Source organism: Halichoerus grypus, chromosome 4, assembly GCF_964656455.1.
Source record: "Halichoerus grypus chromosome 4, mHalGry1.hap1.1, whole genome shotgun sequence".
In the NCBI taxonomy this organism is placed as follows: domain Eukaryota; kingdom Metazoa; phylum Chordata; class Mammalia; order Carnivora; family Phocidae; genus Halichoerus; species Halichoerus grypus.
This window is the reverse complement of record NC_135715.1, coordinates 104,008,744-104,033,364: the sequence shown is the minus strand read 5'-3', so window position 1 is coordinate 104,033,364 and position 24,621 is coordinate 104,008,744. Positions and strand designations below refer to the sequence as shown.

Genomic DNA, 24,621 nt, shown 5'->3' with positions numbered 1-24,621 from the left:
GGCCCTAAATGTGTGTTTAGATACCTGACCCTCAGGTCAAAGCTTTTAAGATATGCAGATAGCCTCTTTCATAGAAAGACTACTTACTGCCTGTATGCTGTGCCCTGGAGGTTAGCCATAGTGAGTCTGTGTGAATCTTTCAAGAACTATTTCTCAGTTTTCTAGTCTTGAGGTTTTGTGATGCAAGCCCCACTGGCTTTCAAAGGTAGATGGTTTGGGGGGGCATCTCACAGGTACAGGTCTTAAAAGTTGGGGTGCCAAAAGTGGGGTTCAAACCTTTGCTCGTGTGGGAGAAGCTTGGGGTTGTGAGTTCCCTTCCAATCGTGGGTCACTGCACCATGGGTGGGGCTTATGGTGAGATTGTGTCTCAGCTTCTCCTGTCCTGATGTTTGTATTTTCTCATTTGCTTGATGTGTAGGAGTTGCTCAGTTATTTTGGGGGTTTATTTCATTGGGAATTGTTCCATAGGAAGCTGTAGATTTTGGTGTGTCTGGGGGGGTGTAAGTTGGCGATCCTCTTACATTGCCATTTTGAACCACAAACCCATCTGACATTTTTTAATGTCTAACCTAAGAGGAAAATGATTTCATTATCTTCATTGTGTGGGTCAAACAAGAGATAATTTGCAGTCCTTATGGTGGATCATACATGGGTAAAGGGCACAGCCAGGATTTGATTTCTGAAGCCGGATCTCTTGAATTACTATGAAGACCGTTGATGCTTTCATTTAAGTGAACTAATAAGAGGCCAACTCTAGGCGGTGTTTGCTCAGTGACACTATAAATATAAGCCATCCTATTTTCATTTTTTTTCTTTTTAAACCATAGTGTCATTGGATAAAACCAGTTAATCAGTGTTAAATGCTTAACAGAAGTCATAGGACAAATGAAAACATCCTCTTACTGTTTCACATTTCTAACATTCCCATTTTCTTAGGACATTGGCATACCAGTGTTTGCCCTATTTCAGTGGTTTGTTCTAATATTAACTGAGCTTTAAATATTCCTTCAGAGCTACTCTGTGTAATTGTAGTTGGCTCTATTTCATTGTGTACTCACTAGTGTTGAGAATGTGGAATAAGAATCCTTTCCTGTGGCAGTGATTTCATCTGTCAACCCCTACAGTAGTGCCATAGGGAAACTGTCAGTAAAACTGTTTTTGTCAAAGCAAGGGCATTTCATAAGTGAATAAATCTAGAATAGGCAACATCTTCTTGAGCACTTTATTTGTTATAAATACAAGTCAATACCACAAGATGGCACCTTCTTACTCTCAACATCTACAATTACAAACAACTATCTTCATAAAATGGTTTCAGCTTTTTAGTGTGTTTAGGTATTATTGAAACCTTATAAAAGCAAGACTCGCTACAAACAGGATTGGTGGTTGATGTATATTAAATGAGGTCAGAGAATTAAATTCAAAAAAAATTTATAAATATTCAGATAAGAAAATTGAAATTACAAAAGCAGAGTTTGTCATCGTTAAACTGAATTACAAGTGTGTATGGTATAGTACTATATCTACATGGCTAAGTTTCTGTTAAAATACAGTTTTAGTAATCAAATAATCTACCTCATTCTCCAATATAACCACCTAACACTCAATACATATTTCATTCAGAAACCACCTAGCTTTCATCTAGACCAGCAGTTATGCCCACTCCATTTTTTTTTTTCCAATAAATGCAACCCATTAAGTGCCATCATCCCCTGGCTACAAAACAAAATACAATATTTAAAGGTAAAAACTCAGAGAATTTCTGAAATGGTAAACCATTCTCTCTGTGTTCATGAAAATAGGCAATCCAATTTGAAAGTCTTTGAACCAATGTAAACTCTAGAAAACTCAGTGTTGAAGTATGGGAAGAATAAAGACTTGCACTAATATAGTGCATAACAAAGCAGTGTCAGGCTCGTCATTTACAGTAAATGCCTTGATTGGACTTTCCTCCAGATTGTCATCATGCTGCTGAAGATAAAGTTTACTGAAGTCTGTGGGAATTCCATCATGTTTTCTTCCTCCCATTTCCAAACAGGAAGAGAAGGGTTTTCAGGACCCTTGGGAAAATCAAAAAATTAAAAACACACCCACAAACAACTTGAAAGCAAAATGGCAGACCTAATAATCCTTGACTCCATGTCCAAATGAAGTTAGGCAATATTACTTTTGCAATTTTTGTATTCTGCCCAATGTATCACATCAAGAGATTCCTCAAAAAACTGAGAAGTCTGAGAGCTACAAAAGAGAAAGCAGTTAAGGCAGTTGATGTCTACATTTGGATTTCTTTTCAGGTTACATGTCTAAGTCTCCATCGTAGGCTAAGGTCAGAGGCTTCTGTTGGGGAGGTGTGCTTTGATGTGGTTTTGGTTTCTTGCTGCAAAGGGAAAAGAATTCCTCAGATAAAGGTTCACAGAGTTCTGTTTCATCTGCCAAAGACAATTATGAGGTATAGAAATTCATGTAGTTAAATGACAAAAGATAGAGTGCTCTGAACCTGTGGGTTTCTTTTTTGAATACTTTGTATATTTTATCCCTATTTGAAGGATAAGCTATCATTTTTTCAAAATCTTAAAAATGGTTTCATAGAAACAATGGTAGAGGGCTACTTTTCCTGTTCTTGTTTCTACTCAATAATGCAAACATCTGCTGTTCACTAATTCCCAAGCTACAGTGACCCTCATATCAGAGATGTTTCATAGGAGCAGCTGGAGCAGCCAGACTCCTCTGCCTTACCCTGGTGTGGTTCTTAAGTAAACCACTTCTGCTCTGGCCTGGAACCTGACATTTAGATGCCATGTCACCCGAGTCTGTCAGGAAACTTTCTCTGATCTTGCACCATGCAGAGCCACTCTCACCTGGTCTCTGTTTTACCTGAGGTTGACAACTTTGCCAGGTCAAGGAGGGCGGCTCTTCCTTCTCATAGAGAAGTTGAGTAACCTTGGCCAATCACACAGTCATGGCCCAGATCTGGGGCAAAACAACCTGCAGTACACTTTTTCTTCTTTAGTATGGGCAAAACTCAATTTGTCTTTATGAATGTTTATAGTTTGAATTTTGCCACATCGTGCCCCAGCCCTACCATACTGTTTCTCCTCCTTCCTCAGTGCCTTTGCTTTGCCATGCCTTCAGAGCCCAGCTCTTTGGGGTGGTCCTTACCAGCAGGGAGCCAACTCTTTCCTTGTCTCCAAATTTGTTTATTTTATATAGCATCTATTATTATTTGGAAGTATACTAAGTGCCAACCTTGTGCACAGCATTCTACATAAAATATCTCAATAAACCCAGAACAACCCTGGGGTGGGGGGGAAGCATTAGGTTCAATACTTTACAGAGAAGGACTAAAGAGGTTACTTACCTTCCCCCAAGTCACTGAGTGGCTGAGGCTGAAATTTAAGCACGTCTAACACAGAGGCCCAGGCCCTTAACCTCTTCAGTGCACTCTCTCTGTATCCATGCCATTAACTTGGCATGCGGTAAAAACATTTTGTCTGTACATGGGAATTTTCATACTTTGAACTTAAAAACACATTTCCATGTGTACAATTCAGTGGCATTTAGTATATTCACAATGCTGTGTAACCATCATCTTATCTAATTCCAGAACATTTTCATCACCCCAAAGAAAAACTCTGTACCCACTGAAGTACTCTTCCTATTTCCCCTACCCTCAGCCCCTGGCAATCACTTAGCTTTCCACCTCTTAGGGATTTGCCTATTTTGGATATTTCATACAGATGGAGTCATACTATATGTGGCCTTTCTGTCTGGCTTCTTTCCCTTAATGGTTAAAATGGAGACTTTTGTATTATGTGAATTTTACCACATACACAAAAAGAGATGCTTGGTAGAATTAAAATGGGTCTAGGGAGAATCACCTAGTTTAAATGCTCAAGTTCTAAAACTAATTTTTTTTTTTTTTGGTTTGCTAATGAACATTGCAAAAATAAGAAATTAAAAATGATTTTAAAAATCGCTAAAGGAAAAACCACAGATCCTATCAGTGTTCCTGCTTGGCATCTGGGGTGCAGTGTTGCTCAATGGGTGATGAGCTGAGGATAGGCCGAAACCTGCTCTAGCATCCTCTGCCAGGGGATCCTTAGTCTCTGATTTTGTGCTTCTCAAAAGGGTATTCACTGTATAGTTATTAGAATATTCAACTTAACTTTATAAGTATATTCCAGTGGCTCTAGTTCTATTGCTTGGTGCTGTCTCTAGCATAGAGAATGGGCCCAGCTTGAAATGAGGTCCAGAGCATCCTAATCTGCAGCATTTCAATGTACTACGAAATCACACCACAGTTTAGGACAACTTGGAAGTGACAGCTTGTGCATCTACTGTGGTGATTCTGGTGATAGTGAAGGTTGTTCTAATAACGAGATAGTTCATCTGAAATGACAGTTGGGATCTTCTCCATCCTATATCTATCTCCTGCCTTTTGGAGGAGAAAGGAAGAGAGATGAAGAAATGGAGGTGCTTCCAGAAAGTTTTTGACAATCCATTCTTAATTAGCATTTGTCAAGGGCTAATGGGCAGAGAGAAATGAAAGAAGAGCTGAGTCCGCAGGAGTGAGGAAGGATCTTTATATTGATATTGCTGGGAGACATCTAAACTTGGCCAGCCTGTTTGTTGGGCCTATAAAATTCTCAAAATATTAGAGATATTTTTATGAATGAGTTTCCATGTATGGGATTATGGGGAAAAAAAGAGGGGTCTCCTATTACGTAGGCCTTAAATCCTTGTGGGCCATGGGGTGTGTTGGGGATCATTTGGATGAAGACCTCATTTTTTATGAATCTCTTCAAATTGTTTAACCTCTTAGCTGATACTATCATAACTATGAATATATGAAAGTTGAGAAATTTTAGAGTTTAAAGGAAGTTCTTAAATGCTGGTAAACTAAGTGCTACATGCTGGGTGGCTGTGAGTTTACGGTTTCCTGACTAGTTAAGAAGATCTCTGAGGGGAGGGGCTGTCCTTAGCAAAGCCAGCAACTAGGAGACCTGTCTTGAGAGGCCCTGCTCTCTTTCCTTTCTCCCTTAAGAAATACTTTTTAAAAAATATCTTTTCTCGTCAACTCTGATATCAGGAAAGGTGTGACCACTTCACACTAAATCAGGACCTGCAAATGCCTGCCACATAGGCCACCACCACTCATCCTGTACCCACAGTGGATCTCTAATCCCTCACACTATTCTTCCCTGTCGGACTGAGGTGTTGCCTCATAACTCTTCCTAATGGAGCACTCTTGACAGCCACCACCACTTTCAGGGTTGGCCGAGGGATAAAGCTATTACACAACATTGGCTGTAAGAGACCATTGCATGACACACATTTAAAGTGACCTCTTCCGTGATCATTTGCATTTTAGCAAAGGATAAACCCATGAAGCCAGAAAAGCAAACTGCTGGGACTTAACGGCACCATTGAATTTAAGCCCCAAGGACCCATCCCCAGGGCAGTAGAGATTAAATAGCTTGATGAAAGCCTGAAATGGTCTTTGGTTTAGGCAGGCACTCCTGAGGGCAGAGCCTCTGGTAATGGGGGCACTACTCTCAAAGTGGGCAGAACGAGGCCCCATTTACTGAGTTGCACTGGGCAGGGCAGAATGGATATGCTATAGTTAGTTATCTGGAGCAATCTTCTGGCACTATGTTTAGATTAACTACAAGCTCACCCAGTGCTCGTCTTCACTAAATTGCCTCATGGATCTTTACTGCCAGGGGAGCAGGGGCATCAGTAATATTTCAAAAACTTCCAACACTAATGGTAGATGTACAAAGGGTTGTATTTGAATAAAGTGGTCCTTAAGAAGACTATTTTTCTATATTTTCTCAAAAGCATTTCTAAGTTTTATTATAAATTGCTTTCATCCAAAGTATACACCTAAGGCCTGGCATATTATAGCAGTTCTCTAGTCCTAAGCCTTTTATATTTTGGGGAGAAAATATAAAATCTCCAACACTGTCATCTAACTCCTCTGCACGCTATTTAATAGAAGTAAATGCTGTGAAAGTATCTATTTGGACTCTAGGCAGCTCATATGTAACAGTAAATGGTATCTGTTTTGATATCAATAGGTCTGTTCCGAGGTCTATAGCTTATTTGGGAAACAAGGAGCCTCTAAAAAAATATGAAAACTGTAGCCACTACATTGAATCTAAAGAGTTTTTAGGATCACAAGAGAAAGAAATTGCAGACTAGAAGACCAGTGGAAAGAGCGTAATCTCTGGGCCTAGGCAAACCTAGAGGTGAGTTTACCAGGATGATGACCTCAGGTAAGTGATCCTCAGAAAAGTTCAATAACTTAGCTCTCTTTAAAATGGGTATGATAGAGCAACAACTTGGTAGATAATTGTGAGGACTGAAAAGGCAACCCGTGTAAAATATTTATTCATCCACTATTCTACTTTGGGTGGTAGAGGAGGAAGATATTAAAGAAACAACTATAATCACAGCCTAGAATAAATGCCAGCGACGAGGAAGAATGGACAAGTGATTCCAGACTATTTGGGAAAATGCTGGCATTTGCATTTGCATTTTACTGGGAAAAACCAATAAATTCATTCTAGATGGGAATGGGATAGAAGAAGGAAGCAGAAGAAGCCTCCTTGTAAAATTAGAAGGTACCACTCTAAGTACCCTTACATTCAGTACTTATAATGAAGGGTTTAGTCATCAAAAATATATATGCACAGTACCAATAAAATGGTGAACTTCCCTAATACATGTGAATGGGTACGGGGGGGGGGGGGTCTTGGGATAAAAGAGACTGAAAGTGCTGTATCTCAACAACTTAGATAGAAATGAAGATGGTAAACTTGAAAAACTGAACGTGACTGTGGAAAGGGAATTAAAGCAATGACGAAGATGGACACAGACTCTTACGAAACATGAAAAGTAGAGAGAATGTGTATATTAGAATGTAGAACTAAACACATTTACCATTTTATCAAAATAATTTATAAAGGAGGTAGTTTTTAAAAAAAGGTCTTCAATGAGAAAAATAGATTTGGGCTTATACAACACAGCACACTATCCAAGGCATAGGGAAATAGAAGTGAAATTGCAAGGATTGTTCAAGCTTATTGTGGAAGATCTTAGTTGGCTGGTTAGGCAACTGTCAAAGAAAGCCACTGCTGGTGTCTGAGTAGGAGAGGGGCTGATGATCTGGCTAAATTTTAGGAAGACTAATTTATGTAATTTGGTCACTGAAAGGTAAGGAAAAATTGAATTTATCTTTAGAAAACTGTTTACAGAATTCAGTGATGGACCTAATTAATCCCCAGAGTTGAGAGTCATTCAGAAAGGGCCTCAATAAACACACATTAATTATTGAAGGAATAGGGCGCCTGGGTGGCTCAGTTGGTTAAGCGACTGCCTTCGGCTCAGGTCATGATCCTGGAGTCCCTGGATCGAGTCCTGCATCGGGCTCCCTGCTCGGCAGGGAGCCTGCTTCTCCCTATGACCCTCACCCCTCTCATGTGCTCTCTCTCTCTCATTCTCTCTGTCTCAAATAAATAAATAAAATTAAAAAAAAAAAAAAAAAACCTTAATTATTGAAGGAATAGAGAAATGTAAAAAGGCAAATTTAATGACTGTTACTATAAATTACTACAACCCCAATTCCAAATCCTATGGTTCTGTCCTCCCTGGAATACCTAAGAGATTAAAAATTAACAATGATGATACATCTAAGCTTTTACAAAAGAACAAACTATCTTATTCCCTTACACTGCGTTGGGCCATTACTTTTGGAGAAGCTTCTCATCTGTCAAACCTTCATGTCTTTTGTTGCAACAAAAGACCTTTTCCTCCTTTTTTAATCTTTTCTAGTGATGAATGCATCCTACTACTCTGAACCTCATATAAGGCTTTCAACTTCACATTTGTTCATTAAGACAGGATCTAGGAATACACACAAAATTTATCAATTGAGACATAAAAATCGGTCAAATCATTTGATTGTAGGGTGAAGAACTAACCAAAGGTGTTACTTTTTACTACAGCACTATAGAAACATTAAAGTCATCTTTTCTTCACTAATCCAAAGATTTATAAACCTGTGTAACCTTGGAAACAGATTTTGAGGCTAAATGCACAAAGGCTGGATTTGAATTGAGACTAAAACTTGGGTAAACAGTTTAATAGATGATGGGTATAAATATCTCAATATGGAGAAAAAAACACTTTGATCTCATGAAATTTTGCTTTGGAAGCTAATAAAATATTCTCAACACTTGAAAACATTCAAATGTATTTCCTCCTGTCTGGTTTCAAGAGCAGCTCATCAACTAAAGTATATTCTGTACAGTAAACCAATCATTTTCTGAGAAGAATAAATTTTCAGGAACAAGTCACTTACAAAATGGGGTTCCTGGAATTGACAGAAAATTTTCTCATATCTGGTCAAGGTGGATAAACATGTGGCTCTACTATATAAAATGTACTAAACAGGTTGTTTGAACCGACTGGTCAAGATAGGTCAATTTAAGAATTAGAATTCTCAGAGTATTAGCTCTTAGCTGCATTTCAGCATTACCTGAGATGCTTTTAAACATCTGGATGACCTGGACAGAGGCAAGACTAATTAACTCAATCACTGGGGCTGGGAGCCAAGTTTCAGTCCCCAGGAGTACTAAGAGAAGCTAAGATGCAGTCAAAGCTGAAAACTAATCAAAAATGATTTTTCTCTTACACCTTCTGATATTACTTGAAAGCCACCTAAAAGAAGGTTATGTCAGGGGCACCTGGGTGGCTCAGTCATTAAGCATCTGCCTTCGGCTCAGGTCATGATCCCAGGGTCCTGGGATCGAGCCCCACATCGGGCTCCCTGCTCAGCGGGAGGCCTGCTTGTGTTCCCTCTCTGCCAAATAAATAAATAAAAGCTTTAAAAAAAAAAAAAAAGGTTATGTCAAATGAGGACAGGAAAGACAAATGATTTCAAGTATTCTACTGTTGATAATTACTTGTGGGTTAATGGCCACGGATCTTTTAGTATAATACCTCACCTATCAGAATATGGAATATAATGTTTTACTAGTTAGTACTTACCAAAGAAGGTAGGAAGTAAATACTAGGAAAATCATGATAAGAAAACCTCCACCTGAAACTCCATAAACCCATATTTTTACACGGCCATCTGTTTAAGATAGAGATTAAATAACAAGCTTAGCATACAAAAGTCTTCTCATCTGAATTATTTATCATCTGAATTCTGAGACTGGCATAAGTCACAATCATAGTGGAACTACCCATATGTGACAGCTAGAAAACATCCAACGAAGGTGAAAATGTAAGACAGTCTATCAAATTTTTCACAATGGCAAACACACACCAGTAATCATTACTGCATAAGATCTAACAATTGTCAGGCTATTTTAAATGTATCTGTGTATAGTCTTATAGTACAAAAAGTATTGCAATACATTTTGACAACACAGAACCAAAAAATTAAGAGGCCATCCTGTATGCAAAGAAAACTATCACCCCTTTCGGTGACAGATGATGTCGAGTGAACAAAAACTATATGCCCAAATAATGTCAAATTATAACCACACATGTAAAAGTATAGACATTATTTTGATATCCTATCTGCCAGAGTTAAGAAAAATAAAACCAAGTAAGTCTGTTCTGTTTTGTGATTTTTACTATGTTATATATAACTTCAGTGTACAAATGGTTTTATGTGAGCACAGTTGACTGAGAAAGACAATGACCTTAGCATTCCCAAGGAACTGCCTTCCTTTCTGAAAGGCAGACACACACACAAGATTCATTACACTACATGAATGTAATTAACTGCAGGTCCAAAAAGCATCTCAGCATCTTATTTGAAAGGCTTCTGTGGGATGAACAACTATCAAAATCTATTGTAAACACTTGTTTAGAATAAAATCACAATTACATTCAATTATATTGTCACTACCCATTACAGTTTTTGCTTACAAGACACTTTAAAGCCTCAGTTAGGTCTTAGAATGAGGTTTCAATGCAGTAATGATATTTTTCTATGGTCATGAAACTTTTAACAAAGCTTTGATTCTGATCTCTTTGAAACACTAATGATGAAATCCCCTCTTCTGAGTTTTCTACATCGGGGGAAAAAAAAAAGTCTTCACTGAGTGAGAAAGCACCTTTCATCTTTTTACTCCTAAACCTCACAGAGCTGAAGTATTTGGAGGATCGAGAACTTTTAAATCCCCAGTGTAGAGGTATGTGGTCCATGTTACTTAAAAACGAATATAACTTTTTATAATAACATAATGGATAGGATCAAACTTCACACTATTAAAAAAAGATATGTAGTGAAAAATAAGTCACCCTGCTACTTTCTCTCAATTCCCAAGCCAGGAGCTACCACTGTTACCATTTTCCTTCCCTTTAGCATTTTAGTTTCCTTTGTATATGCAAACGTATATAAGTACATGCATACAAAATATACATCTATTTTTAAAGAGATACAAATGGCACATATTTTGAATTGTATTTTTTAAAATAATTTCCCATGATAGATAAGACAGGTCTCATTCTTTTTAATATGAGGCATATTGGGTACTTGTATCCTATTTTATTTTTCCATATTCTCTTTATACCTTTAGGTTATTTCCACTAATCTTCTTTATAAGAAGCATTTGTAACAAACATCATTTAGTATACATATATACATATATTTGTAGGATGGGTTCTTAGGAAATAAATTTTAGGTCAAACTGTATGATACATATTGCCTAAATGTCTTTTTAGAGGTTGTTCCAATTTACACTCCCATCATGAGAAAAACATAGATACACATATGTATATTTACATACATGGCACTATTGATGTTTTAATTAGCCCCCAAAGGCTAAGGACCTCACTTGTGGATTTGAGCATTCATTTCTCTAGAACCTCACCCTAATTCTCCTCCTGAACTGGGGTCTACAGGCAATGGGTGGGCCTGGTTACATTTCCTACCACCCTTCCTTCAGATTTAAAGCTACTGCTAATCTAATCACAAAATGAATGAGATGTTTTAAAAATCTATGGCATGCCCAGACATTGAGTGGAATCAGAAATAAGAAACTGTGGTCATCCTGAAGAGTTGGCTGAGGAACGTACATCTGGTTTCTCCTGCTAGATCTAGTGTCATTTGGGCCCAGGCTCTGGTTTTTGCTTCATTTAAGCATATCATTAAGACACTTTTGATACATAGAGGCCTGGGGTCTGGGAGGAAATTCCCAGGGTATGTTTTGCCTGAGCTCTGTGTACACCTTCCCTCTCCATGCCCTATCAGGCCACTTTGCTTAATTATTAGTAGCATTTTGTTTCCTAGCAAAGGTATGTAGGATTAGCACCGAGAATCTTGCTTTCATTTTCTGCATACTTCATAAGGGGGTAGTGGAGACAAATGCTATGACCTTTCAAATCTTCCTATTACTTATGGGTGATAGGACCTGGGTCAAATTCATTTTTCCTGTTTCAGACTCCTAATCTCAAAATCATTAGGTTTTTGCAACCTAATGAGATCACTCAATACAACCAGCACAGAATGACAAGGTACACAGAAAGCTTCTCCTTAATAACCACCAATTCCTGACCCCTGCAGGCCCAGCACTGTGATAAAATTCACAACAGTCCTGCAAGATAGGTGTCTTTGGACCTCTTTCGTCATTTATGAAATCAGTGGAGAGAGGCGAAAACATTACACTCAATCACAAAACAGGTACATTCCGCGTCTTGATGCCAAGGTCTGTCTCTGAATTTAAGGCTCTTTACAGTTCCATGAGTGTTTCTCAAACCATATAGGGTCCCTAGGCATTTCCTGAGGTATCTGCAGATTCTTGATCTATTCCAACTTTTGCTTTTAATTTCAATTATATACACAAATTCAGTTACTTTTGCAGAGGTAATTTACAATGAAAAGATAATTTTAAAGGCTAATATTTTGGGGACTTAATTCCCTATCTCTTAGACTGGGCTTGAAAGAGATTTCTCTTCAACCCTCCATGAGAACATTTTACATTTAAAGGAACTACCCCTTTTTGGCATTCAAATTTGAGAAACCTTGAATTGGACCACATCACCTCTCCTGTCTCCTCTTTCTCTCCTTCCCTCCATTATGAACCCCAATGCCCCACGAGTAAATGTGTATTTCTTACTCTTAATAAATGTACCTGGATCAAGGGGTTGAAGTGACCATCCTTTAAAAATGTCATGTATCTTTGAATTCACAGGTCTGTTTTTCCCCGCAAGGTTCTTCACATCAGCTTTTTTATCTTCAGAGCCGGGTACTTTCATGCAGTAATCCAGGAAACCATTGGATCTCATGATCTCTGTATAACCCTTCTCACAGCCACAGACTCCACCCTACAGCATCCAAAATAGTTTTATGGTTACACGGTGATGACAAAGAACAAGGTAAAAGTTGGAATCACTTAATACCTGTGTGATGTGTGTTATGGCAATTGGGGGATTTTCAGCAATAGAGTTGCCCAAGAGATGAAAAACTGAGCAGTTCCTTTTTGTGAATTCCAAAGTCAACCCTTAAATACATCATCAGACTTTTCTACAGGTTGACAATTCTCATGCCTTCCAGGTATTCTTTGTCTTTTCTCTCTTACAGAGATTTTAAGTCATTTAATCAAATTATCCTACACTCTCCCCCCAGTCTTGATGCCAAGGTCTGTCTCTGAAATTAAGGCTCTTTACAGTTCCACGAGTGTTTCTCAAACCATATAGGGTCCCTAGGCATTTCAAATTCCTGCCCGCTCACTCGAACCTGCTGCCCTTGATGCTGAGAAGTAAAGCAACAGGGATTATGTACTAGCGCCTTTGGGCTTTGTGCTCTTTGATGTTGGTTTCCGAGCCAGCTGCTGAATGTGGCTTACCACCTTCGACCATTGATCACTAACTAGTCTGAACTACCTCTCTGCTTGCAGGCTTGGTTCTGCCCTCAAGGAGGGCAGCCTAAGTGCAGAAAAAAAAAAAAAAGACTTCACCAAAGGCACATGTCCCACATTCTTCCTTGGAGTACCCTGAGTGTCACACTACAACACATTCCTAGTTGGCATTGTGACAATGTGTTCTTCATGTTTCTCTGTGAATTCCTGGTCATTTTCATGTACAAGAAACCTCTCCAAGGTGCTGGCTAGGGTGAGATATAACAAACAAGGATTTCCTTCTGTCTCTAGCAGTGAAACTGAAAATAATTGTTCTTCCATCCTCCAGGAAACATAAAGACAACAGAGAAGAATAGAACAAGTTAAGCATAAAATTATGAATCTGTAGGACTTTGCTGTAGGGGCGCCTTACCTGAAAATATATGGAATTTTTGGAACAGACCCCAGTCTCACACAGCCACTCAAGTCTGTATGATTCATCAGGATCAATATATTTGGGTCATCAATTGTTAACACATCAATTTTAAGGAGCAATAGATACTAAAACTAAGGGGGGCACCTCAATCTTCTACAAAAGGAAAAGGCCAGAAAAGTAGGGTAAAATTAATAATTGCCCATTGTTTAGTAAAAGGCAGCATTCCTATAATGACATCACAGTATTTCATTTCAAGATATTACAGGGTGTTCAATAGAGAGCTAATTAAGACAATTAAGATCACCTCCAGTCTAAGTGAAAAAGCTGTAACTGATCACATGTGCCAAAAGTTCAAGGCAAAAGGTATTTGTTTTATTAAAGAGGGTATCCAGACAGTTGGTGGAAAGCTACACCTTCTACTTTGCAAACCTGATTAGCCTATGAAGTTGTTGCTGACCTCTTTTCTCCTCTGTAAGCTTAGGTACTAGCTTTTCTGTGGTATAGAATTAGCCCACCTTGAAGTGAAAGAACCATAAAATAGGATTGAGTGCTTGAATTATTTTTAACCAGATCATTTTTGGAAAGAGCGCATAATAAGAAACGTGTTTCTTTAAGGAACATGACATAACTTTATATATGCACTGCTCATTATGAGTGCCATTGATTAGAATACATTGCACATTCTGCATTAATTCCAGAGCAGTGGTAAATGGGAGTCAAGGGAGAAGAACGGAAGAAAGAGTTCTGCTTTAAAAAAATGCGTGCACATACGTAATTTTTCCTCATAGGCAAATATTTAACTTATTTTAAATGAACTGAAAATTTACTCATACTAGTGTAATCAATTTACTAAATAATTAGCAAATATGAACATTGATAAGATCTTTCCAAATAGTTTGGGTAGATGAAAGGCTAATAAAGAATAAATCAACTGAGGACATTTATTGATAAGCAGAGCTAATATGAATTAGCTATCTGAAAGGCAGATTTGGCTATAGCCTTAAGACGTGGCCCTATTAAAAAAAAAAAAAAATCCTTAATAGCTGTGATTATTCCTGCAAATTCCTCTAGATGGTACCGTGAGCACAGGAAACTGCTGCTGTGGTCTACTGGAAAACACCCAACAGCATATGCAGAAGACAGCAGGTAAAGGTCTAGAAGTCTCCAGCACAGGACTCACCTGTGTACAGTAGGAGAAAGGTTTTCTGCAGGCTGGATTACACTGCCGGATAGCGGCAGGACGTGCCTGAGGGGAGCAGCCTCCTACAAAAAAACAAAACAAACAAAATAACACAAAAACCCACCATCGTTTGTGGACTTTTCTGTGCTAAACATTAAAAAAAAGAACTGTTTTCCTCTCTTGCCACTGTGTAACAGTATTCTTTTTTATACGCATTTGCTGACACAGAGGCCAGCTGTATTTTATCGATTAGGAAGAATTGTTCAAGATGGTGGCAGTAGTTTTTATACCTACTCATTGGCAATGTCATTCTAGCATATGGCTCTGCTTGAGGGCCACATCTGTGTGCCGGGCCAGGAAAAGAATGGATGAAATTTCAACTGAAGTTCAGGAGCAGAAAATATATCTGCTCAAAGACTCATTCTATGTATATTTTTCTCCAGTGCCTGAATACCTCAACTAGGCAATAAGCCAGTTGGCAACAACCAATGCTAAAAGGATGCCATGGATAGATTTATGGACCACGGTAGCAAACTCCTTGGTAAAACTTTAAAATGTGTCTTAACCAGAATGCATATACACACACACACACGGTCACATATGGAGCTTGATACATTTTTAAAAGCAAATGTATAAGCTCCAGGAGAGGCGGTCATACATCTGATACCAAACTTGTTGCTATTAAATATTTTTGAGTAAATGGATGGAATAATGTCTATACTCTGCAGTAATTTACATAGTAGCCATGCCTTTCAGGATTTGGGAACTAGTCTAAGAACTTGATGTATTTGAGGGCAGTAATTAATTAAATTGTATTTATGTAATACTGGTTTCACTTATAGATTCCAGCTTTTGCCTTACTATATAATTGTGACCCAATTATAGTTTATGATTTGGTAGCTAGCAAAAAGCTTTGAGCCTAAGATGGTGTAGGAAACAGATTTTTGTTTTCCCTGTGAATGAAGCAGCTAAATTCCTAGTGTTACCAGAAGTATAAAAATCCCTACAGGGGAAAAAAAAACAACAACAAAACCCCCTAAAATCCAGAATTACACCTACGTGTGAAATGGATAATTTGGACATGGTGTCATTGCTACCCATACTGCTGGGGGGGCTGTTTCCACTCTTTTAACCAGTGATCTCCCAAGAGCAGTGTCTGCGCCCCTGGGGACAGAATCTCTAGGGGATCGGCTAGAAAATACTAGAATTTGTGTAGTTCATATAATATTTTGTTTAAATTTAAGAAAGAAGCTGTAATACTTAGCAGCTGGTCGTGCTAACCTGAGCTCATCAGTGGACGGCCCAGTATTGTAGACTGGTGCAACAAGTACACTGAGGAGACTTTGATAGTGTAACCCTCACTTGCCAACTCTCCCCATGCTGCAGAGGCTGCTGCTTGTGGTGTTCCTGGTCAAACAGATTTGCAACGTATTTAGTTTCAATAATAACTTACAGAACGGGCAAGCAGCTTAAAATAAATTACCTTACAGATAAACTACAGATTAAAGGGAATACTATAATGCAAATATAGGCAAATAATACCAAGAAGGAGCTGACAATTCTTCAATTCCTACAGAAGAATAGAAATTCTCTCACTGATATGATAAGCTCTGTCAGCTGCAGTAGCAGTAAAAACAATGACAATTTTCTCTGAGAAGGCATTAAAAAACGTTAAAATTGAGATCACTTGTACAATCAGATTGTATCCACTGTCAAGTAATAATGACTAGCAAAATATCCAAAACCAAGCTTCCAGTGCATGATACAAATCTTTATAACTTACAGCAAAAGTTTTTTTTTGTGCCATTAAGAAATATAGTTTATTATATCTTTACCCACCCTTTTATTTTCAACTTTTGTATGTGTTTTATAATATGATATGGTAGCATCATAGAATTAGAATGTTGAGGTGTCATCAAAAACTTTTTACTGAGAAGGTACATGATTTAAAACGTTAGAGACTATTGTTTTAAACTCCCATGTGTCTTTTCCAGCCTTTGTCTCAGAACATGATATTTAAGGAAATTTTATTGTGTAAGTCATTGGATGTATTATGGGTCTTCGGATAGAATGGTTTGCTTTCTAAGAAGCAAAGGTCTATTGCTCAGCCATAAGAATGAAGTCTTGCCATTTGCAACAACATGCATGGGCCTGGAGGGTATTATGCTAAGTGAAATAAGCAAGACAGAAAAAGACAAATACCATATGATTTCACTCATACATAGAATCCAAAAAAAAAAAAACCAGAACAAATGAACAAACAACAAAAAAAAAGAGCGAACCAGACTTATAAATACAGAAAATAAACCGGTGGTTGCCAAAGGTGGGGGAGCAGGTGTGTTGGGTGAAATGAGGAGGATTAAAAGGTACAAATTTCTAGTTATAAAATAAGTCACAGGGAAGAAAAATGCAGCATTGGGAATATAGTCAATAATGCTGTAATACAGTTCTCTTGGTGGGCATCTTGTATATAATTATTGGATCACTCTGTTGTACACCTAAATCTAATTTATTGTTCGATTAAAAATTTAAAACAAAATAAGGTCTAATGACAATTTGCTATGAAGATCATCTAAGGCCACCTGCCCAGTCTTCTCGTGCTTATAATTTGTAAGCTAATTCTTCTCACAAACAGCAACACTCAGAGATCTTTTTGAAGTGCCCACACAAATCTTAGGCAGGAATACCTGTGACATTAATGCCATCTGAACGTTGGCACCATACAGTTCGTTCATTATTGTTCCAAAGACTTGCTTTCCATGTGTAGTGATAACATTTGCCTCCTGCAAGTAAATATGATAACAGCGGTTCTATTACACCTCACGTAAAAATAGAATAAGCATTGATCAATCAAGGCTGAGAACTGAAAAGTGCTCTTGGTACCTGCACAAGGGCGTGTTTCTAGAACCTGCTGAGGGCAGCTGTCTTGGTTCTCAAAAGACTGGACTATAAATGTCCTTGACCTAGATTGGCGGCCCATTGTCTCGAAGCTTCTTCCGTTGACGCAGGTTAATTCACATGTGCTCCATTCTGACCATTCCGTTGAGTGGCAGTCTCCTGGATGATTGTGCAGGACAGAGCAAGGAAAATAACATGAAAACTGGCACTTGAAACGTTTACACGGACAGGGTTGGTTCACAGTGAGATTTGTGATGGTACAGTGATATGGGTGGGTTGTACACACTATGCATTCGACCTTGACCAATTTTCCACTTAGAATACTAAGAATGATAATTTATGGTTTAATCTAGTCTAGCAAGAAAGTATCAAAAACCAGATTGCCATTACTTCACTTCAAATCATGGTGGTTTTATCTAGCGGACACCATCTGTCTTCTAGTAATAATAAACTTTTCAAAACAGTAGCTCAGTTTTCAAAGAGCCACATAATGTCACAAAATAGACATTCATAGAAACCATATAAAGGGGAAGTCTCCTCTGAAGTGAAATATCTTTGAGTATAAAGAATGTTTATTAATCTAAACATACATAATTGTGTGTATACATATACATATACACATATATATATATACACATACACACGCATACGTATGTATGTGTTTATACACATGTGGATTTATTCAGCCACCTTAAACTTAGGCCATGCAAGCTAGGTTGGTTATTAGGATTAAAATCAACTCATACATTTTATGTAACTAATGACCTTCACAATTACAGAATGCTTTCATGAACCTACAGCCTTACTTGCTTCTACCACACCATCTTTCCGGGGTTCCTCAACTCAAGGATCCAGTCAGCATTTTTTGAGTGCTGGTCGGTGTGCTAGATACTGTCAGGTTAGGCATTATTAACACATTTTCTAGATAGAGCAGCCATCGGTCCAAGGCACTAAATTCTACGTCCCTGATAAAACACCAGTGATGTGACAAAATTCTAACTTCATTCTTAAATTTCCAAGTCCAGTGCTTTTTTGCCTCTTACCTACTTTGCCTCAATTGAAGCTGTAGGGATCTTCCAAAGTCATAACTTTATTAATTGTGGTTAATTCAAAATTTCAATTTCGATGAGAGCTTCTCCAGGAAAAAAAATAGAAAATGAATTTGAAAAGCACCAGGGAAGTCCCTCCCAATCATTTAAAACTGCATACCTGGGCAAGGCACAGAACATGGCTGTTTCAGGATGCTGTCTTGAAAAGGCATTTCTCCACACAGGGCATCATCTACACTTACAGCCGAGTGAGAGACTGAACCATTGTGGACCACGCAGGACAGGCTGCGGATCTGGACTCCTTCCCCACAGTCTCCACCCTGTTAAAGGAAAGGATACTGTCAGAATTACCCAGACAATTAGCATATCCCAGTTTTTTGGCTCTTGCCACCTCCTGGCCAAGAAAATCAGCAGCTTCCTCCTCTTGGGAGTGTTGACAATAAAGCATACTGAGCAATTCTCCTAGACCTGATAGAGAAGTTGAAGTAGAAATGCAAATTTGTTCTGTGGAACTTATGTACTCAGAATATGACGATTCGTTTTGGAACTCAGCCAGGATTGACTGAAAAAGAACAAACAAGATGAAATTTGTCTAGGTGTATGTATTAAAATGGCCTAATCCATAATCACTCCCCAAGAGAGCATGTATAGCTACAGGGCATACATTTCTCTTTTACTTTGCTCGTTTTTCTTTGGTAGGGAATTCAGTCCTTTCTCATGTGGATTAGGTTGGGGTTTCCAATAAAACACCAATTTTCTCTCTTGTCACAAGAAGTTGTTTTCCCAGCATGCCTTCTGTGTTGAATAATGTTTTCTTGAAGATACTTAATACAAATCCCACTCAGATTTTTCTGGGCAATTAGAAAAAAAATTGTGCAGTGTCTCACAGAAACAGAAACTTAGAACTGGAAAGCTCTTAGTGGTTATCTGACCTAACCTGCTGCCTGATGAAAGGTTTCCTACTATAACATTTTTGGCGGATACTCATGAGTGTTTTCTCCTCAGTTTTTGTCAGGGGTTCATACTTCAAAAAGAAGTCCACGGATATTTGGATAGCTTTAGATAGTAGCTCTGTTTTTCCATAAGTACCTTAGAAAACAGAGCCGAAGCTAAGGAGGTAAAATCCCAAGAGTGAGGGTAAAGAACTACAGCAGGAATGGAGGGGAAAGCAAATACAAGGTCGTGTGTTACCAAGCTGGCCTCAACTTCGCAAGGAAGCCCAGCTGGTTTCTCGGACACCCCTATCTTCCAGACAGGCCATGTGGTAACAGCATGCCTCAGGAGCATCCAAGACGGGGGAGGGAGGCAATCCCAGGCACTATTAACTCCCCTAAACTTGTGAGGTGTGTTACTCAGTTCCCACTAATGCCAGGAGTCGGCGGGAAGAGCTAGAGTTTTCATGACGACTGCTCATGTGGTGGCCGAGGGTGGGGGAGAGAGCTAGAGCGAGCTCCCACCTCTGTACCTCTGCGGCGGCAGTCAGCGATGCCACGTGCTCTAATCCAGTAACTCATTATTTGGTGGCAGTCTGGTAACTGTGTCCCACACTGGGAAACGAGGTTTCATGTTCTTTTTATGCCCTCCCCAGTTTTATGCTGCAGGAGCCAGAAACTGGCTCTCCAAGGCTTTGGAGCTGCTGTGGCCTTTGGAGAGGCAAGAGCAAAGGAGGAGGAGGTGATTGACTAGTGCAGTCAGGATAGTGGGCCAGGGCGTGGAGCAGGTCTGGGGGCTGCTGGGCCTGCCGAGCCCCGACCAGGGCCAGGCACTGTGGCAGCAACTGCCAAGTGCCAAAGGCAGGTTGTGAACAGACTGCTGGACGCACAGGCTGCTACGGAGCGGCTGCTGAGAAAAATTCTTTACATAACAAGGAAGTTAGGTTCAAAGACCTACTGGCAAGGAAGAAAAGGTGCGACTTAGAGGAGGTCCAAGTTGTAGCAACTTAAAGCTTGAAAATCTGAATAGGCACATAAATTGAGGCTATCACTTTTGCTTCTAGAGAGGTTTTAATAAGAATTATCATTTGTTTATCTAAGATGGCAATTCCCACACCTGACTTATCAATCCTTCATACCTGCTCTAAAATCATTTCTCTGGCGATTGTGAAACTGCCAAAGGAAATGCACCCTAATTTTGAACATAAGTGTAGTTTTGGGGAGATGAATAGAGGTTCTGAGTTAATTCACAGTAGATTCATTTAGCTCTAGTAAATGTTTACTCTCTAAAGTCGAAAATAGTTGTAAGTTGAATTTCTTTTTTAGGGAAGGGGGTCTCTCTTAGAAGTCATTATTCTGGATGATGGGTCCATTGCAGAATTGCCTGAGGTGTATGTTTTGCTATGGAGTGCTTGGAGAGAAGAGTCTGAAGCCATGGCAGCATGCATGAAATTTGCTGTCTGGAACCTCGGGTAACAGAAGATGCAGCTGATTAGAGTTTTCTTTGAAAATGACCAGAAACAAGTCTCCATCAGGGATGCCTTTCAAAACCAAGACAAACAATAGTATGCTCCTAGTAGGTATCCAGAGTCAACTTTAAGCTCTTCTGTCCTTGACAACAGCAGCCAAAGATGAAGAGAAATCAGCATCCGAATGATAATCTCATTCATAAAGCAAGCATTCACTCTCATTCATGAAGCTTTACACACTAGAGACTGAAAACAGACCCAGGCTTCTTTGAGCAAGACTGTCAATAAGTGAGGATTCTTTCACCGACTCTCTGCTATCCGCATCATTAATGGATGTTTCGTATGCTCTTAACGGGCATCTCCACCAGATGTGGAGAGGCAGATGGTGATAATAATCATCATAGTTTTAATCAAAATTATAATAGCAAGTACAATTTATTGAGCTCTTAATTTATGACAGGTACCATGGTAAGTACTGTATTAAAACCGTGTAATCCCTACCAAAAGTTCCCAGAAAAACAGGTACTATTGCTACTCTCCTGATAGAGATTAAACAAACAAACAAAAAAACAGACTTGGAGAACTTACAGCCTTGGCAAAATTTGCAGAGCTAGGAACTGACAGAACCTTGACCAAAATGAAGCCTGTTAGACTTAGGAGTCTGAGCTCCTAAAACAGATTCATCAATGTATGTGTGGATACATATGTTATCAACTGAGGACTCTGGAAAGAAAAAGAAAACACTACAACAAGTGAAGCCTGACAATGAACGCTTCCTTGTGCTAATCTCTTTCCATGTAAGATTGTGGCCAAACTGGCACGTCTGCTGAGCCCTGTGTTAGCGCCTCTGGTGGTCTGATCCACTGGATGGCAGCGGGCCACTTGGACATCCCCACCACCCTCAGGGGATGAGTGCCCAACATGTATTTGGCAGGCAAGGACAGCCAGGACAAGGAGAAGCAGGAGTGCAGCTGTGAGACAGGGGTTCTTCCCTTGTGTGCAGAGGCCTACACGCATTTTGGTCAGTAATTCCAAACTCTGTTGACATACACATTGAAGAAAAAGCCACCCGCTAAAAAGATACTGGGTTATCTGTCTCACAAAGAGTTCACAGATAGGCTTAAAGAAAAGCAGAAATGCAGCTTGAACTCAGGCATTCATCATGCTTCCCTTTCTGTTTTGCCTCTTCTTTTTTCTGTGTCACCCTCTTTGTTTCTTCTTCTGAGCTACCTATCTACAAGGCAGGAAAATGTGGCAGGTAAGAGTCCTGAATACACTGTCTTCGAACAGCTTCAGTTCCATTCCAAATTCTTAGGGAAGAAGGCTGACTGGCCCTGTTTGGGTAAGGTGCCCACCCTGGAACAATTAACTGCAGATGTGTTTTTCAAGAGCTTTGCCTGGATTAAATGAACTGCAGAGTTTCCTCCTGGCTGGAGGTGCCAGTGAACGAGAAGAAGCTCATCTAGAAATCGGAAGCAGCTCTGAAATTTCTGGATGCACTTGCTGCTAGGGTCTCCAAGCCTGGGTATCTCCAATGGCTGCCACGACCCCCAGCCCCACTGGCAATTCTAAAGAAAATGTTCACAACCCACCACTCTTGCTCACGTGGTTCTGGCAAAAGCGCAGTATGTGACAGCAACATGAAACACTATATTTGGCATTTCCCTATAATGTTCCCATGGGACAAGTGGGCAGATTTGTGTGTTAAAAAAAAAAAAAAGGCTCCTGACACCCGAGAAGATTAAAAAGGGAAGATACGAAAGAATAAGTAAGGTAGAGTAGTGGTTGTATGCCTGGCGAGACTTGGAGCAGGGGGTTTATCAGGCCTCCACCCTTCCCTCCCTCCCCGCTAACTAACTTTTTTCTCCCTTCCCCTGCAATGGGTCCCTGAATTCTTTGAGTTTATTTTCTCTACTCTGTCAACAGTTATCACCGTGCTACGGAAGAACATTCCTTCCATTTCCTTACTGGGATTCCAAGCAGGATTTACAAATTGCTCAAGATTTAGGAAAGAAGATTTTCGACTAGTGGACAAAGTATTCATACTTAAAGCCATTAGGTTACTATTGAATTAATGAGCATGGTTATCTTATTTTCTGTAAAAAGGAGACTGAACAAATGTACCACACATTTTTGTTCCTCTGGAACAAAACTTATTAAAATACATGGGCATTTAACTCTGCAAGATAGTAATGCTGCATGACAATGTCATCCTGACAAGAACACTAAACATCTCTATGAGAATACTCTGCAGATTTCTTAATGCATAATCACAATTATTGTTACCTAATTAAAATGTGCTTTGGAATATGAACTGAAGGATAAACTAGTAAAATAAGAAAATAAAAAAAGTCAATGTGCTTTTTCTTACACAAGAAACCACAGAGAAAATGCAGTAGAGGATCTTTGCTGATCCAGCAAAAGCTCTGGGTATATGATATATGATGATGTTGCTAGGCATTTATATTTCAGGTCAATAAAAAAGTAATCATTGAGGAAAATGTAGTAACCTTGGTTCGTGTAATAATGTTAAAATATAACTTTCCTACACTTTTGGTTTTCTGCCCATGTGCAAGATTTTGGCTAAGCCTAAAAGTGCCTCTTTAAGAAATAGAGTCCACGGCAAGCTGTGCATTTCCATCGCATCAGGGTTTTGCCTAATTAAATAATACTTTGATATTTTCACCAAGCCAAGAACGTAACCTTGTATTCCGGAGAATGCCTAAGAGAATGAAAGTCCCATGACCCTGTTAGAATCAGTGCCTAATGAATTGCCATTTTCCTAGCAACACCACTTGGCATGAGGTTAAGTCATTTGGTTGTAGTGGTTTTTTTTTTTTTTTTTTTTTTTTAAGATTTTATTTATTTATTTGACAGGGAGAGACACAGTGAGATCAGGAATACAAGCAGGGGGAGTGGGAGAGGGAGAAGCAGGCTTCCCGCCGAGCAGGAAGCCCAATGCGGGGCTCGATCCCAGGACTCTGGGATCATGACCTGAGCTGAAGGCAGATGCTTAACAACTGAGCCACCCAGGCACCCCTGGTTGTAGTTTTGCGTGTGTTCTATTGCATAAAAATACATTGTGCCAGACCCCTGGTGCTGTGAAATTTATTCCATCAGCACATAGGTTGACCAGACAAATGCTTTAGACATACTAAGAAGCATTTCCTTAAGTATTATCACGTGACCTACCTCCAATTTACATGCAGACCAGTTGCCGAGGACCCAGCTGTAACAGGGTGTCACTGGGCAGGTTTTCTGCTGGGTCAGCTCTGTGGGGCATGGTCGTCCTTCTCCTTGGGTTGGCATAATGATAAATCGAGTTCGGCTCATTCGACCTAAAATGATAAGGAAGGTGTTGGCTTTTTGTTTACAGGCTGGCTTAGTAAGGGAATTAAAAACCAGAATGTTGCTTTACATACATAAGTCTTCATTAAAATATGCTGAACTTTGTCACGTCTTGCTCTCAGCTTTTCTGCCATTTTAAGTTAGGTTTCTATGGACATGCAGGTTATATAAGGTCTGCATAATGCTTAAAGTTTTGGAATTCTGTCTGCCTTCTACTTCTTTAGTCTTCCTAACTCCAAATTCTGTATTGTTGCCCAAATAGACTGATACTGTAAACATTGGGGGAATGCTAATTAATTCAACAAATATTAAGCTCCAAGATGATCCAGGCATCTTGCCATGTGCTAGGGATACAGGGATGAAATTTCCAGATGCAGCTTCTGCCCTCACAGACCTTGTATTTTAGGCCAAAATTAAAAATATTCAAAATAGAGTTGCATCTTTCTTGT

The 24,621-nt window shown here is 39.3% G+C and overlaps 1 protein-coding gene across 1 annotated transcript in view; it reads right to left on the bottom strand.

Annotated features, from left to right (window-relative positions):
- Positions 1 to 1,226: 1,226 nt before the first annotated feature.
- Positions 1,227 to 24,621, bottom strand: part of THSD7B (thrombospondin type 1 domain containing 7B) — a 568,319-nt gene continuing 544,924 nt past the window's right edge. Inside the window, exons 20-27 of the mRNA XM_078070024.1 lie at positions 24,017 to 24,162; positions 18,584 to 18,743; positions 17,360 to 17,533; positions 17,164 to 17,259; positions 14,477 to 14,559; positions 12,156 to 12,348; positions 9,055 to 9,142; positions 1,227 to 2,377 (exon numbers count right to left, since the gene is read on the bottom strand). Coding sequence (XP_077926150.1) covers positions 2,296 to 2,377; positions 9,055 to 9,142; positions 12,156 to 12,348; positions 14,477 to 14,559; positions 17,164 to 17,259; positions 17,360 to 17,533; positions 18,584 to 18,743; positions 24,017 to 24,162 — 1,022 coding nt within the window. The 3' untranslated portion in view covers positions 1,227 to 2,295. The remainder of the gene's footprint in view (positions 2,378 to 9,054; positions 9,143 to 12,155; positions 12,349 to 14,476; positions 14,560 to 17,163; positions 17,260 to 17,359; positions 17,534 to 18,583; positions 18,744 to 24,016; positions 24,163 to 24,621) is intronic.